A 17,707-nucleotide genomic window follows, 5' to 3' on the forward strand; every position below is an offset into this window, starting at 1 on the left:
ACAAAGGCATGTACGCTCGAAGCATCTTTTAGTATACAAACCCCAACATAGACTACCTATCGTGAAAGGTTGCAATGTCAATCCGATTATAAACCCATGCATGTCTTTCAAGTCTACATTGACAAATCCTCCAAAAGAAGGCCTATATGCATCCTCTCCGTCCACCATTCTCTCCCTGCTCGAGCTTGATATTGCTCAACTCCATGTTCTCTGCCCTCAACGACTCCAGTTCTTCAATCAGCCACTGCAGCAGCTATCAAGCAAAATAGTGCGAGGAATAAGCTGAAATAACACAACAAATATTGCAAATCATTTTCTAAAAATTTTCACAAAGAGGAATTGTTTGGGGGTGCTCAGCTTGAGCCCCCCAACAAGAAAACCACAGTGAATATTTCGTGGCGGAGCTGGACCAACAGCCGAACTAGTCGAAGGGTTTTGAAGGGAAGATGGCGGTCTCCAAGGCATGTCAGTTTATCGGTCTTTCGACACCGAGTGGGGCCACTCGATGTTGCCCAACACTGATCCCTTTGGGTTGTATACTTGTATTGGTAGATCAGGTGGAATATTCCGTTAAAGTATAGGAGTATATCTTATCTATTAATATGAACTAATTACTTTATCAAACAATGATAACGGAAAAACCACTCGGGTGCTCATTTCGTAGTTGCATTCGTTTCTAATTATTGCACGAGGTTCATGGATTTTATCATTTCAATACTGCTTAAAATATTCTTAGAGTTACGTGCAAATTTCTAATTATTGCACAGACTAATTGCTGTATGGGGGATAATAGATTTTTAATTTTGCGTACTAAATCCAAGTAAAATACTTCTAATAGATCATATATTTTGCGGCAATGTGAATGGACGACTACATACAAATTGCTAATTGTTGTACGAACTAATTATTGCACAGGGTTCATGGATTTCAATTCTGCTTAATATACCTAGAATTACGTGCAAATTTCTAATTATTGTAAGGAGATCATGGATTTTAATTTTGCTTAATAAATCCAAGTAAGATCCTTATAATAGATCATATATTTTGCGGCAGGACTACACACAAGTTGCTAATTGTTGTACGAACTATTTATTGCACGGGGTTCATGGATTTCAATTCTGCTTAATATAGCCTAGAATTACGTGCAAATTTCTAATTATTGCAAGGACTAATTATTGCATGGTGATCGTGGATTTTAGTTTTGCTTAATAAATCCAAGTAAGATCCTTTTAATAGATCATATATTTTGCGGTAATGTGAATGGACTACCACACAAATTGCTACTATTGTACGAACTGATTATAGCATGGGATTCATGGATTTCAATTTCATTTTACGGACCAATGAAATTTAATAATGTTATATACATTAATGTGAAAAATCTTCATTTTTTAGTTGGATATAAATAATACTCCATCCATCCTAAAAGAATATGCACTTTGGGTGGGACCCACTTTTAACACTTTTTTATTAGTTGTAGTGGATGTTGGGACCCACTTTTAACACTTTTTAGCTATTTTTTATTAATTTATCTCAACCGGGACTCCTAAAACGGGACGCCCAAAATTGATCAACCGAGACTCCTAAAACGGGACGGAGGGAGTATTAGTTTTGTTTCAAAGTGTAGGAAAGCCCATTAGTGGTAAGTGTAGGAAAGCCCATTAGTGGTAAATGGAGAATAAAATTTGTTGTGGCTCACTATATATTTATTCTTAGCCTTGATTTTCATTAGTTTTTAAAGAAGAAAATATCCTATTTATTCCAAGAGAGTTGAGTCACTTCTTTTTTGCACTCATTTTAAAAATTATAATAAATAGTTAGAGTGAGTATAGTAAAGTAAAAGGAAGAATAATGTAGATAAAGTTTTTTCTATATTATTCTCGCTTTTACTTTACTATTTACACTATCTAACTATTTATTGCGATTTTTTCAAAACGAGTGCAGAAAGGAAGTAACTCAACTCTCTTGGAACCGAAGGAGTAAGGGTTTAATATATGCTAAGAAGAAAATAAGTTTTTAACCTGAAATTAAATAATTAAAAAATTGAATGTATGAGCAAGATTATGTGAAATGCTTACACATTTACTTAGCATTCACGTATTTAAAAGTTCCAAATATTTAGGATATTTTGGTTTAAGAAACCCCATGTACTCAGCATTCCATAATATCAGTGGTAATTAAGAAAATGAATCCATTGTACATGTAAAACAACAATTTGACAACATTATCTCAACATTGGCGGGGATGGCAAAGTTGGGCAGGGGCTGAACCAAGATTTCAATTATAAGAAAAAAAAATTAAAGTTTGAGGTCGGACATTTATAAAGAAAATCAAAAAAATTTAAAAATTATATAACAAAATAGTACTACATGAAATATATTGAGGGGGCACCTGGGTGTTGTTGTGGTCGACGATGCCGGTGTAGAGGATGACGGGCTTGTTGCCGGGGAGGACGGTGGCAGAGCCGGACCAGCAGCCAAACTGGTTGAAGGGATTTGAAGGGAAGATGGCGGGCTCTAAGGCGTGCCAGTTTATCAGGTCTTTCGACACCGAGCAGGCCGACACGATGTTGCCCCACACTGCTTCCTTTGGATTGTGTTGGTAGAACAAGTGATATATTCCGTTGAAGAACATTGGTCCTAACAAGTAACAACATTTTAATACGACTCACTAATACTTATTAATAATTTTCAAGCTTATAAATAATTACTTAATATTTGGATTTGAGATTTCGTATCACTCGCCGTGCCACATGAAACGAAAATTATTAGTAGTACTACAATTAAAATCAATTTGACTTGATAATGCAGTAAAATCAAATGATGATTGTGTAGAATTTATATATAATTTACAACTTAGTAATGCATCATTATCACAACTTCTCTTTACCCCAAATTAAATTCAAGTACTATGCATTCACAAAGAGAGACAGAGATTAACCGTTTATCCAATGTTTGGGTGGTTGGAAATGATAGTCAGTCCTGTATTGTTGCTTCACATCAATCACTTGCTTGGATTTGTATTGTAGGTGCAAGAAAACATGGTGAGATGATTCGACACCATTAAGGTTGGAAACTGCAAGAGATAGCAATGAAAAAGCACAAACAAAGCTCTTGAAAGTATCCAAGAGTATTCAACAAAAATGAAAAATGTGATTACTGGATCAATGTGTGTGATCAGAGGAGAGTATTTATAGGCGAAATTAAACAAGATGGTGAAGAAGGAATTGAAATTATCATTATTGTCTATTGACGTGAAGAAGACATGGAAATCAAAGAGGCTACAACTTGGGTGCACTTTTCTAGTTTTAGTGTGAGAAAAGAGATTGAAATTTTCAATTCGCAAAATTTGAAATCAAATGATCATTATTGTCTATTTAGGTGAAGAAGACATGCAAATGAAAGAGGCTACAACTTGGGTGCACTTTTCCAATTTTAGTGTCAGAAAAGAGATTGAAATTTCAATTGGCAGAATTTGAAAACAAATGATCATTATTGTTTGTTTCATGGAAATGAAAGAGGCTACAACTTGGGTGTACTTTTCCAGTTTTAGTGTGAGAAAAGAGATTGAAATTTTCAATTGGCAGACTTTGAAACAAATGATCATTATTGTCTATTTAGGTGAAGAAGACATGGAAATGAAAGAGGCTACAACTTGGATGCCCTTTTCCAGTTTTAGTGTGAGAAAAGAGATTGAAATTTTCAATTCGCAGAATTTGAAATCAAATTAAAAATTATAGTAAGACAATTTATATAAGTAAAGGTGTTAGGGGAGTGATCAATTGTTAACTCACTCTCTAGTTGCTAACTACAACTAATTTAAGATTATATGATTTTAGAAATCTAGTGGTATAAAATTTGGCCACGTGTAAATTTTATTTTTATTAATTAAATAAAAAAAGATTAAAAAAATAACAAATTAGAGTTTTGGATTAAAATTTCAATAAAGCGTTTTGAAAATATTAACACAATGCTTTGAGAATGTATATTGACATATTTTATATACTATATTGACATTTTTTTTGTACGAAAAAATTGAAAATTTTTGAATTCTTTTTAAATTTTGACATTGGAACATATGCAAGTGAGATCTTGTTAGAATCCTTATGAAATTATCTTTAATTTGATATATGTTGTGCAAAAAAATAATTTAAATCGAAAAAGTTATATGTGTTTTAAAGTTATGTGATATTTTTCAAAAGTTAGTTACAACTAATTTGTTGTAAATTGACTTTAATACCCTTATTGACGTTTATTGTTGATCGTATTAATATTTTGGAGCTAATAATCTAGGCTTTTGATTTAAATATCTAAGGGCTATTATTTACTTATAGTTAGCAATTAAGTATTGAGTTATCAATATAACACTTCCCACATATCACGTACATATAATTTGTTTCCAATTTTTCCATATAGAATATTTTGTTATAGTAACATCTTATTTAAAACAATCTTATTTAAAATACACGCACTAGTATTTACCCATATAACATCTTATTTAATCCATATTTACACAGAGGAATGTTATATTACTAAGGCAACACTTAATTGTTAACTACTCCCTCCGTTTATGAATAGGAGTCTCATTTCTATTCGGCACGGGTTTTAAGAAATGTTAAGAAAAGTTAGTGGAAGAAAATTAGTGGAATAGGGGTCTCACTTGTATATATTAGTTTTAAATGATATGTGGGTGGAATGAGTTAGTAGAATGTGGGGTCTCTTTACTATTTATAGTAATTATGAACCGGGACTCCTATTCGTGGACGGACCAAAATGAAAAAACGGGACTCCTATTCGTGGACGGAGGGAGTACAATTAAATAATAACCATTAGATATTTAAATTAAGGGCTTAGATCATCAATCTCGAAATGTCAATACGATCAACAAACAACGTCAACAAGGATATTAATGTCAATTTACAACAAATTAGTTGTAACTAACTTTTGAAAAATATCCCATAACTTTAAAACGCATATAACTTTCTCGATTTAAATTATTTTTCCGCACAACATATATCAAATTAAAGATAATTTCATTAGGATTCTAATGAGATGTCACTTGCATATGTTCCGACGTCAAAATTTGAAATAAAAAATCGAAAATTTATAATTTTTTCGTACAACACAAATGTCAACATAGTATATAAAATATGTCAATATAATACATGTATAATGTCAATATAAGCAATGTGTTAACATTCTCAAAGCATTGTTTTGGCATTCTCAAAGCATTGTTGATATTTTCGAAACACTATATCGACATTTTCATCCAAAACCCTAATTTGGTAGTTCTTTTTTATCTTTTTCGATTTAATTAATAAAAATAAAAATTACACGTAGAAATTGTAGACCACAAATTTTCTAAATTTCTATAATCTTAAATTAATTATAATTAGCAATTAAATAATGAGTTAGCAATTGATCACTCCCCTATTCACACCGTACACGCCACTAGTATTTACCAAACTCTACATTTATTTAACAGCACTAGTATTTACTAAACTTACACGGTGGATTTGGACTTATATATACTAGGAGCAAGCCTACTCACTTTAATCTGAAACACAGGAGTACAAATTTTATTAAATAATTAAAAAATTGAATGTATGCGCAAAATTATGTGAATTGCTTACACATTTACTTAGTAGCATTCACGGATTTAAAAGTTCCAAATCTTGGTTTAAGATATTTTGGTTTAAGAAAACATGTACTCATCATTCCATAAAATCAGTGGTAATTAGGAAAATGAATCCATTGTACATGTAAAACAACAATTTGACAACATTATCTCAACATCGGCGGGGATGGCAAAGTTCTGGATCTGGGCAGGGGCTGAACCAAGATTTCAATTATAAAAAAAAAATTAAAAGTTTGAGATCGGGCATTTACAAAGAAAATCAAAAAAATTTAAAAATTATATAACAAAATAGTACTACATGAAATATATTAAAAGGGCACCTGGGTGTTGTTGTGGTCGACGATGCCGGTGTAGAGGATGACGGGCTTGTTGCCGGGGAGGATGGTGGCAGAGCCGGACCAGCAGCCAAACTGGTTGAAGGGTTATGAAGGGAAGATGGCGGGCTCTAAGGCGTGCCAGTTTATCAGGTCTTTCGACACCAAGTGTGGGCCCACACGATGTTACCCCATGCTGCTTCCTTTGGATTGTGTTGGTAGAACAAGTGATATATTCCGTTGAAGAACATTGGTCCTAACAAGTAACAACATTTTAATACGACTCACTAATACTTATTAATAATTTTCAAGCTTATAAATAATTACTTAATATTTGGATTTGAGATTTCGTATCACCCGCCGTGCCACATGAAACGAAAATTATTAGTAGTACTACAATTAAAATCAATTTGACTTGATAATGCAGTAAAATCAAATGATGCTTGTGTAGAATTTATATTTAATTTACAACTTAGTAATGCATCATTATCACAACTTCTCTTTACCCCAAATTAAAATTTAAGTACTATGCATTCACAAAGAGAGACAGAGATTAACTGTTTATCCAATGTTTGGGTGGTTGGAAATGATAGCCAGTCCTGTATTGTTGCTTCACATCAATCACTTACTTGGATTTGTATTGTAGGTGCAAGAAAACATGGTGAGATGATTCGACGCCATTAAGGTTGGAAAGTGCAAGAGATAGCAATGAAAAAGCAAAAACAAAGCTCTTGAAAGTATCCATGAGTATTCAACAAAAATGAAAAATGTGATTACTGAATCAATGTGTGTGATCAGATGTGAGTATTTATAGGCGAAATTAAACAAGATGGTGAAGAAGGAATTGAAATTATCATTATTGTCTATTGAGGTGAAGAAGATGTGGAAATAAAAGAGGCTACAACTTGGGTGCAATTTTCCAGTTTTAGTGTGAGAAAAGAGATTGAAATTTTCAATTTGCAGAATTTGAAATCAAATGATCATTATTGCCTATTTAGATGAAGAAGACATGGAAATGAAAAGGCTACAACTTGGGTGTAGATTTTCAATTTTAGTGTGAGAAAAGAGATTGAAATTTCAATTGGCAGAATTTGAAAACAAATGATCATTATTGTCTATTTAGGTGAAGAAGACATGGAAATGAAAGAGGCTACAACTTGGGTGCACTTTTCCAGTTTTAGTGTAAGAAAAGAGATTGAAATTTTCAATTGGCAGAATTTGAAATCAAATGATCATTATTGTCTATTTAGGTGAAGAAGATATGGAAATGAAAGAGGCTACAACTTGGGTGCACTTTTCCAGTTTTAGTGTGAGAAAAGAGATTGAAATTTTCAATCGGCAGAATTTGAAATCAAATGATCATTATTGCCTATTTAGGTGAAGAAGATATGGAAATGAAAGAGGCTACAACTTGGGTGCACTTTTCCAGTTTTAGTGTGAGAAAAGAGATTGAAATTTTCAATTCGCAGAATTTGAAATCAAATTAAATTATAGTAAGAAAATTTATAGAAGTAAAGGTGTTAGAGGAGTGATCAATTGTTAACTCACTCTCTAGTTGCTAACTACAACTAATTTAAGATTATAGGATTTTAGAAATCTAGTGGTCTAAAATTTGGCCACATGTAAATTTCATTTTTATTAATTAAATAAAAAAAAAGATAAAAGAAAAACTACCAAATTAGAGTTTTGATATAAATGTCAATAAAGTGTTTTGAAAATATTAACACAATGCTTCGAGAATGTATATTGACATATTTTATATACTATATTGACATTTTTTGTTGTACGAAAAAATTCAAAATTTTTGAATTCTTTTCTAATTTTGACATTGGAACATATGCAAGTGAGATCTTATTAGAATTCTTATGAAATTATCTTTAATTTGATATATGTTGTGCAAAAAAATAATTTAAATCGAAAAAGTTATATGTGTTTTAAAGTTATGTGATATTTTCAAAAGTTAGTTACAACTAATTTGTTGTAAATTGAATTTAATACCCTTTTGACGTTTATTGTTGATCATATTAACATTTCGGAGCTAATAATCTAGGCTCTTGATTTAAATATCTAAGGGCTATTATTAACTTGTAGTTAGCAATTAAGTATTGAGTTATCAATATAACACTCCCCACATATAACATACATATAATTTGTTTCCAATTTTTCCATATAGAATATTTTGTTATACTTATTTAAAACACACGCACTAGTATTTACCCATATAACATCTTATTTAACCCATATTTACACAGGGGAGTGTTGCGTTTATATTACTAACGCAACACTTAATTGTTAACTAGATATTTAAATTAAAGGCTTAGATCATCAACCTCGAAATGTCAATACGATCAACAAACAACGTCAACAAGGGTATTAAGAGTGTCCACTATACAGGAGCCGCGGCCGGGCCACGGGAGAGCCGCGAGCCGCGGCTCCCTATAGTGAGAGGGGTGGGCAGCCGCGGCGGGGGTGGACGTGGGCGCGCCGCCGCGGCGCTTGGGCCGAGCTCGCGCTATAGTGCCGGCCACGAGCCGCGGCTCCCCTTTTCCGAATTTTTTTTTTTTTTTTTTTTTAATTTCTTCTACAAATATACCCATTTTTCCCCAATTTTTTACACCATTCCAATCTCCACTCTTTTCATTTTATCACCAATTATACTTTTGAAAAATGAGTTCCGGCGATGAGTTCCAATAATTGGTGGATAGGGAGTTCGATGAACTCGTTCAAGAGGTGCAACGGGCAGAAGAGGAGGAGGCGGCGGCGGCGTTCGTTCGCCCATTCTATCATCGGCGGACCATCTGGCGTGACCATGTCGGGGCACACCAGCGGTTGGTAGAAGACTACTTTGGCGATAACCCCCGTTACCCAGCAGAGATTTTCCGTCGCCGCTTCAGAATGTCGCAACGGCTATTCATCCATATAGCGAATACATTGGCGCAGCAGTACATGTGCTTCACATTGCGCAATGATGCTACCGGCTGACCCGGGTTATCGATATATCAGAAGTGCACCACTGCAATTAGGCAGCTTGCCTATGCCGGACCCGCTGATATATTCGACGAATACCTACAGTTGGGTGAAACAACTGCTCTGACGGCGCTGAGGCAGTTTTGTAATTGTATCCAGACCATCTTCGGTCCGGAGTATCTACGGAAGCCAAATGCCGATGAGTGCCAGAGATTGATAGATATGCACGGGCGAGTGCATAATTTTCCGGGGATGATGGGCAGCATCGATTGCATGCACTGGGAGTGGAGGAACTGCCCGGTTCCTTGGAAGGGGCAGTTCACATCTGGATTCAAAGGAAGACACCCAACAATGATACTGGAAGCTGTTGCTGACTACCGACTGTGAATCTGACATGCCTATTTTGGTGTCGCGGGGTCGAACAACGACATCAACGTACTAGATTCGTCCCATCTCTTCAATGATGAGTGTCGGGGTGAGGGTCCGACGGTCAGATTCATGGCCAACGGGACGCAGTACAACAGGGCATACTACTTAGCTGATGGGATATACCCTCGTTGGCCCGTGTTTGTCAAGACGATCCGGCAGCCGGTTGAGCCGAAACAATCCTATTTTGCGGCCAAACAAGAGAGTGCTAGGAAGGACGTTGAGCGTGCTTTTGGTGTCCTCCAATCGCGATGGGGCATTCTTCGGTGCCCGGTTCGACAATGGCACGAAAATGATGTCGCCTCCATCATGTATGCATGTATCATATTGCACAATATGATAATAGAGGACGAAGGATATTCTGCAGAGAACTGGGCACCGGAAGAGGGGTGCAAGTACGAGTCACGGTGTTGCAACCACCCCACTGCAGATGAGTGTACCGCGTAGTGATGCATACTTGATCCAACGGTTCGCCGATATGCGGAGGGAAACATCACATACGACACTGCAGGCTGATATGGTAGAAGAGGTTTGGAATCGTAGGGGAGGAGGGCGTAGAGCGTGATATGCGTTGGGAAAGTAGTTTATTAGAAGTCGAAAATTTTCGTTGTATAATTTTACCCCTTTGTATAATACAACGAAGATTTTGTTTTAATTTTAGTTCGTATGCATTTTTTTAATTATTATTGTAGTAGAATTAAAATATAAACAAAATGGAAAAAATTAAATTTTTGGTGGCTTGGCCATGTCCACTATAGTGGGAAACATGGGCATTGGTGGCCCGGCCATGATTTTGTGGCCTGGCCACACTTTGTGCCTTGGCCCGGCCATGTATAGTGGACACTCTTCTGTCAATTTACAACAAATTAGTTGTAACTAACTTTTGAAAAATATTCCATAATTTTAAAACGCATATAACTTTCTCGATTTAAATTATTTTTTCGAACAACATATATCAAATTAAAGATAATTTCATAAGAATTCTAATGAGATCTCACTTGCATATGTTCCGACGTCAAAATTTGAAAAAAAAATCAACAAATTATAATTTTTTCGTACCGCACAAATGTCAACATAGTATATATATAAAATATGTCAATATAATACATGTATAATGTCAATATAAGCAATGTGTTAACATTCTCAAAGCATTGTTTTGACATTCTCAAAGCATTGTGTTGATATTTTCGAAACACTATATTGACATTTTCATCCAAAACCCTAATTTGGTAGTTATTTTTTATCTTTTTCGATTTAATTAATAAAAATAAAAATTACACGTGAAAAATTATAAACCACAAATTTTCTAAAATCCTATAATCTTAAATTAGTTATAATTAGTAATTGATCACTCCCCTATTCACGTAATACACGCCACCAGTATTTATCAAACTCTACATTTATTTAACCGCACTAGTATTTACCAAACTTACATGGTGGATTTTGGACTTATATCTACTAGGAGCAAGCCAACTCACTTTAATCTGAAACACAGGAGTACAAATTTTATTAAATAATTAAAAAATTGAATGTATGCGCAAGATTATGTGAATTGCTTACACATTTACTTAGTAGCATTCACGGGTTTAAAAGTTCCAAATATTTAAGATATTTTGGTTTAAGAAAACATGTACTCATCATTCCATAAAATCAGTGGTAATTAAGAAAATGAATCCATTGTACATGTAAAACAACAATTTGACAACATTATCACAACTCACAAATATTTAAAAAAAAAAGAACTCACAATCATCTACACTATCTTTCTTTTAAATAAGAAATATAAATTGTGAGCAACTAACTTGCTTGCTCTCTAGCTGCCAAATTCCTTTTCTTTTTCCAAAAAAAATAATATCCAACACCACACAAAATAATCAAAATAATAAATACATCAACCACTACCACAACAATTATCACCCATTTTTTCAACCCAAAATTCTTACTATGACTATCATTCAACCCTCTCCCAACCTTAACAATATATGCAACTCTCTCATTCTCTCTCTCAACCTTCCTAATCCCTCTTGCAATCCCATACAAAAAACACTTCCCTAAACTCTCAACTTCATCTTCATCTTCATCCTCCACATACTGCGCGGCCACACACGCACAGTCTTCATTACATAAACGCGAGCATTCCTGTTTCCCAACGCGATCCTTGTAAGATTCGCTAGTGAGCACGCTCACGACATCCTTGAGCTCCACCATCTCTGAGTCCCTTGCCCCACACGCTCCTCCCGCTTCGTTGCATACGTCCCCAACGAGACGGATGCACGAGCACGAGCCCGACAACAAGCAGATGCCGTAGGACTTGCATGCCAGGGGGAGATCACAAGTGAAGTTGAGTGCTTGATAAGAAGCCTCAAACTTCCCGGTCACCTCCGAGTAATGGTACATCCTCAAATTGCCCGTGTTGTTGTCGAGAGAGAGGAACCTCAACGGGTCCAACGACGTGGCGGTCGTCCTGATCTGATCGTATCTGTGCTTTCCATTGAAGATCTCGAGACCATAAGAAGACAACTCCACAAATGTGATGTTTCTCCCACCAATTGGCTTATATTCCCAATAAGAATATCTTGATTTCCCATCATTCAAAAACAACTCAATCTTTTCATCCTTGATTTCCATTGAGTAAAACAGAGTAGAATTTGGCGGGAAAGAGGTTAATCTTGTCTTAGAACTTAACCTCTGCCCCCACACCATAACATCAGTGGGGAAATTGAAACTTTGCCATTTAATCAATCTCATCTCATCAACAAGAACCAAATTCCCAGTTCTCAACAAACTCAATCTCTGCACTAACACAAAAATTTCAAAAATAAACACAAAATTGGAAACCAAGAAACACAACATAAAAATTTTTTACCTTAACACCTTGTGTTGAAGTTCCACTCTTCCAACCAACTCTCTCATTTTGCCCCTTCAATCTCAAATCCCCGATATCGTTGAACTCGAGAACACACTGTTCATCGACGTAGAATCTGGAGAAATGGGCAGAGCTCCACACTCTGACTTCCCCGAGAAAAACATCTAAAGAGCAAGAAAACCTCTGTGCTTCTTCAACGGCTTCCACGCTAATCGCAGCGCTAAAATAAGGCGGATTTTGGTCGGTTTTGATGAGGAAAGCGCGCCCCACAAAGCCCTTTGTGTAATCGGATGGAACTGCGAGAGTGACTTGATATCCAGTGGTGATTTCGGATGCGGAGAGAGATTGGTTGATTGCAAGGTTGATGGTGATGAGTAGAGCAAACACATGGATTTTCATGACAATGTTGTGTGAATTTGAGGGAGAAAAATTAAGCTAAGGTTGAAGAAGAAGAAGAAGATCCATGGAAAGTAGTAAAGTGTAAATTATAACTACTCCTTTAAAAGTTTGCATCTGCCATAATTAATTTTATGAATGCTTTATTTATGGAATTACACTTTGTAGTTAGCGAGTGATGTCCCCACTAATTAGTGTTGAGGAATTTGTCTTGCCCCATTCATGTTTTTTTCCTTTTGTCTATAGTACTTAAATGTTGAAATTAGCTGGTAGTATGATGATTCGTCCTATTTTGTATGTAGGTTTGAAGTATAAATACTTATATTCGAAATGATGAGTTTTGAGTAAGTTAAAATATTGTTGTAGTATTTTTTAAAGCTAAAATATTGTTGTAGTATTTTTAACGGATATTAGCGTCTAATGTAATGAAATTTTTTAAAAATTGATTTTTTTTAATGAACTTTGAACTTGACATATAATATCATGAACTTCAATAGTTGTTGAATTGTTTTATACTGCAGACAAAATTCAATTATATTAAAATGAGATGGATAACCACGTCTTAGGGACTTTTTAATCACATCTCTATCATTTTTTTAGTGGTAACCATATCTTATGTGATGTAATACCTAATGAAATGTAGCTGGATTTTATCGCAGGTGTAAAAATTCAACAACTATTTAAGTTCGTGATATTATACGTCAAGTTTAAAGTTTATAGGAAGTTTTTTTTTTTTTTTAATTTCGTGATGTTAAGCACAATTCCTTGTTATAATAATAAAGGATCACAAATTTAAAAGTCAGCGTTATCACTTACAATGGATTTAAATATGGAATCTTTATATTCAAGCATTAACCATACTAATAATAGGGTCAACACACTCATATCTTACTCTACCTCATGTTAGTTAGGGTAAAAAAATAAAATAAAAAATAATGTTAGTTAGGGCTGCAAAATTTTAACGTCTAATATAAAGAAATAGGAGATGAAATATTTTTTCAGAGTGCAATAGTGGCTTGACAAAATGAGTGCTTTTTTTGGTGGAGAGCTTTTTGGGTGGGTGTCCTTAAAAACAGGACATTGGATGCCACGTATACGTTATGATGCTTGTCCGGCGTAATGATGACGTGGATAACTATTTGCTAGTAGTATAAATAACATCTACTAATATAGAGATTATTGCATAGAGACTATTAATGCCCCACGCCTAATACTTTTTAAGCGGCAAAATTGCACCTAAATAGAGATTATTGCATAGAGACCTTATTTAGCCAATGTACTGAGATTTGGCTAATCAATTAATACAATCACCAATTTTACCAATACATGCGATTACTCTAGTAATACATTTACGACAATATGAGCGTACCTTTATAATAATACTAGAAGAATTAATAATATGAATATTGAAAGTATTGTCATTCTTATTTCGGTTGCTGATTAGCACTCCTGTAATGATTTAGGGGTCCAATTTAAATAATATTGTAAGCGTAGATGATAAATATATAATCGTATATTACTATCTATACTAATATAAAAGACGAATTTTGGCCTTATTTTGAAATATCCATAAATTGTGGGATGAATTTAGATATTTATAATTTTTAAGAAATAGGATTAAAATGGAGGTTACAAATCTTTATGATTATGAGTTATTAAGAATAATAAAGGTAAACATAATATAAAAATAGTGGCATGTTTAATTTTTTTTAATATATTTATAACATGAGAATTATTCTACTTTACATATTAGTATTAATTATTAATATGGCTCCATATACGGCTTTTAATACATGCCCTCTTATAATCATAAAGATTTATAATTTTCATTTTAATCTTATTTCTTAAAAATTAGAAATATCAATTAATCCCACTAAAGAAAGTAACGTAAAGGCAATAAAAATGACATTTAAACAAATCAATCAGTTTTCAATGTAAATTTAAGGCGGTCAATAATGTTATAATTCCATCAATTTATGATTGTTTCTTCATACTTTTTACCTATAAATACGTATCATTGGTTAGATAAAATTCATTCATCTTTGTCTTTTCTCATTGCATTACGAATTTTCTGCAAAAAGATATTTTTACTTCCAATATGATTATTACTTTTATCGATAGTAGTACATTTATATGAGTCTATTATACACATTGTTTATTATTATTATTATTATTATTATTATTATTATTATTATTATTATTATTATTATTATTATTATTAACATTGTCTCAGCTTTTATTTTTTTTGATACCATTGGTGTTATCATTGACCCTGACAAGGTTATTATATAATCTAATTTTCGACTCATTGAGATTAAAATTGCGATTCGCAGTGAGTGCTGATCGTCATTTTGTTTTTATTTTCTACTTCAATTTAACGTTTAAGACATTTGAATATATCACGCTGATTGATAGTGTAGTTGAGGAGACACTATTTGACATTTTTAAATATTACTCTCAACTATAATATTGTTATTTGTTTTTTTAACATTGTTGCTACTTCTATTTTTTTTAGATATTATTGGCGCAATTGTTGACCCTAGCAAGATTATTAAACGTGATAATTGTTGATTTATGGTGAGTGTTGATTCATCTAAAGTTGTGTCAATATAGTTTCTGTATATTATTTTGCAGAATATCAGAATATTGGTGATGCTTCATGGATAAGTTCTTATTGTTCCTATTGGGACGCATTTTTTTGGCATGAAGAACCGTTGGGGAAATCATCTAGAACAAAAAAATCAAAATTTTCAAATTATTGTTGTATGAGTGGAATATTAAGCTTTCTATGATGTATGCTCCTCATGTTGTCTTTCGAGATTTAATATTCTATAAAGATTTTTAATGTTTTTGTTATTTGAAAAATATTATATTTTATATAGTTGAGTTCACCTCGATGGAAGGTTGGATTGGTAATAGGTTGAACACCGGTCAATCACTGTATGTGTACAATTGCATAGTCAATAAACTCTTTTATGTTGTGTCACTATTTAATTTTTATTTCATAAATATTATATATTTTATAAATTTTGTATAATTTTATTAGGGATCTATAAACCATGTATAATTTTATATTTTCTCATTTCATTTATTTAATTGACTTTTTAATTTAAAATTTAATAGGTCGTGCAACGCACGGGGTTGATACTAGTTCACAAGTAGGTCCGCAAAATTAATTGATTCCTAGCCTTCCCTTCGCAGTAAATTTTTCACAAGTCATGAATAGTTACTGCACATATTAAAAAATGTTTATATTTACTAATACTTTATCTGTCAGAAATTTATAATTCAATGCGAAGTTTAAAGAAAATGAGTTTAAGAAGTTAATATAGGTTGTATCCCTATTTTTTTATGAAATAAAATGTAAGTCTAATAATTTGGTGCGGTGTGTAAATTTACTTTTCCCAAATGGAAAATTGTAAATGAAATTTTAATTGCAAACATATTCAATTAAAAAATTATGATATTAATATCGCAAATGGAAGGGAATATACTCTACTTTCTTTACTCACTAATTAGTCTTATTTGTTTGATATGGTATGAAATTTTTATCCAATTAATTGGAGAAGAATTTTTATGCTTCAAATAAATGTCGTATATAGGTCTAAAGAAAAAATAATCATCTCATATTAATTAAGGCTTCCCTTTTAGTATAACTAGTATCTCTCCCGTGCGTTGCACGGCTTACTCAAAAATAAACTTGTATACAATCACAATAAAAAACAAAAAAATAAAATAGTTTCTCATATTATCTTATAGATTATTTTTAATAATATTGAAAATTAAGTATAGTATTTATATCCAATAATTTCATTAATTGAAATTGATTAACAATAGACCATTAATCAACTCCATTTATAAAAAACAATTGATCAGAATTCAACCAAGAAATGAAAAATATAGAAAATGGATTCCAGAATCGCCTATGCTCACGCGGCTCTACGCCACCACCCATCGACTTCCATCTATCTCCAAAAGCCTCCATCTTCTCCGCTCATCGTCTCAAGCACGTTAGTGATTAGTCGTCCTGCGTCAACATCATCTTCTCCATCAAGCCAGCTTGCCCCATCTGTATGTGAATGCAAACACAAGTTTGTGTTTATATTGGTGAAATTCGTAATCCACAAGAGTTCATGATTATGAAATTTCACAAAAATACTCACCAAATTCAAATCAAATCGTCAAGGTGAATGCTTCCATGATTTCAAAATTTGACTGGTTAAGTTATGGTAGGTCGTAGATCATTGAGAAAGTTGAATTCCATTTCCATGGTGTCAACTTTCTTCCTCTGGTAAGAACACAGACAATAAATATTAGTAACATAATAATCACATAAAAAATGTAACTATAAAAGGAAAAAACAAATAATTGAATCTACTAATTCTCTATATGTAAGAACCCTATAGCAAAAACCATACAGAAACAATTTTTTTTGGAGAAAATTTGGTGGTACAATAGGAGAAGGTGGTGAATAATCGAGTTACAAACAGACATATGACCTATATTTATAGACATGGATTTAAATTGGATTATTAATTCTGCATATGTAACTGCACAAACGTTAAATGGTGCAATAAATAAATTAATTGTTAGGAAAGTAATAGTAATTAAATAAAAAATTGTCATATGAAATCTTAAAAGTAATATAACATTGACTCATGGTTCACGATTTTACAATTATTTATATCAATATTGATTATACATTTAATTATTCACAAATGAAGATAATTTAATTGGTTTATAAATCTAAATATTTTCCCATACTAATATGCGGTTACAATACTCCATGGCCATGGAACGGTTACAATTTACATGATTAATAATCTATATGAATTTGATGCAAAATTAAGATATATATTTAAATTTTATTGATTTCCCCCACCACAACAATCGGTTACATCCTTTTTTAGTTATAATGAGCAGTTAAAAAAACAAATTGATGGGAAAATTTTATAATATTTATAATTATCACCCAAAATTTACAAATATTTAAATTTATACCCAAAACTTATAAAATTTAAAATTAAGGCCAAAACTCGCCTTTTATATATGTATAAATAAATGAACTCATTATGGCATATCCAAGATCTCAAATATGAAA

General features: G+C 32.9%; 2 protein-coding genes across 2 annotated transcripts; one reads left to right on the forward strand and one right to left on the reverse strand.

Moving 5' to 3' along the window:
- The first annotated feature begins 5,994 nt into the window (after positions 1-5,994).
- On the forward strand, positions 5,995-9,305 carry LOC125221048. The gene is made up of 2 exons (XM_048123176.1): positions 5,995-6,104; positions 8,975-9,305. The coding sequence occupies exons 1-2, from the start codon at positions 5,995-5,997 to the stop codon at positions 9,303-9,305; spliced, it is 441 nt and encodes a 146-aa protein (XP_047979133.1).
- A 1,826-nt stretch (positions 9,306-11,131) lies between these two features.
- Positions 11,132-12,689, reverse strand: LOC125220022 (G-type lectin S-receptor-like serine/threonine-protein kinase At5g24080). The gene is made up of 2 exons (XM_048122132.1): positions 12,211-12,689; positions 11,132-12,137 (listed from the first exon to the last, which is right to left on the reverse strand). Exons 1-2 carry the CDS (start codon positions 12,607-12,609, stop codon positions 11,142-11,144), a joined length of 1,395 nt encoding a protein of 464 aa, XP_047978089.1. The 5' UTR covers positions 12,610-12,689; the 3' UTR covers positions 11,132-11,141.
- Between the last annotated feature and the right edge of the window lie 5,018 nt (positions 12,690-17,707).

Source organism: Salvia hispanica, chromosome 4, assembly GCF_023119035.1.
Source record: "Salvia hispanica cultivar TCC Black 2014 chromosome 4, UniMelb_Shisp_WGS_1.0, whole genome shotgun sequence".
In the NCBI taxonomy this organism is placed as follows: Eukaryota; Viridiplantae; Streptophyta; class Magnoliopsida; order Lamiales; family Lamiaceae; genus Salvia; species Salvia hispanica.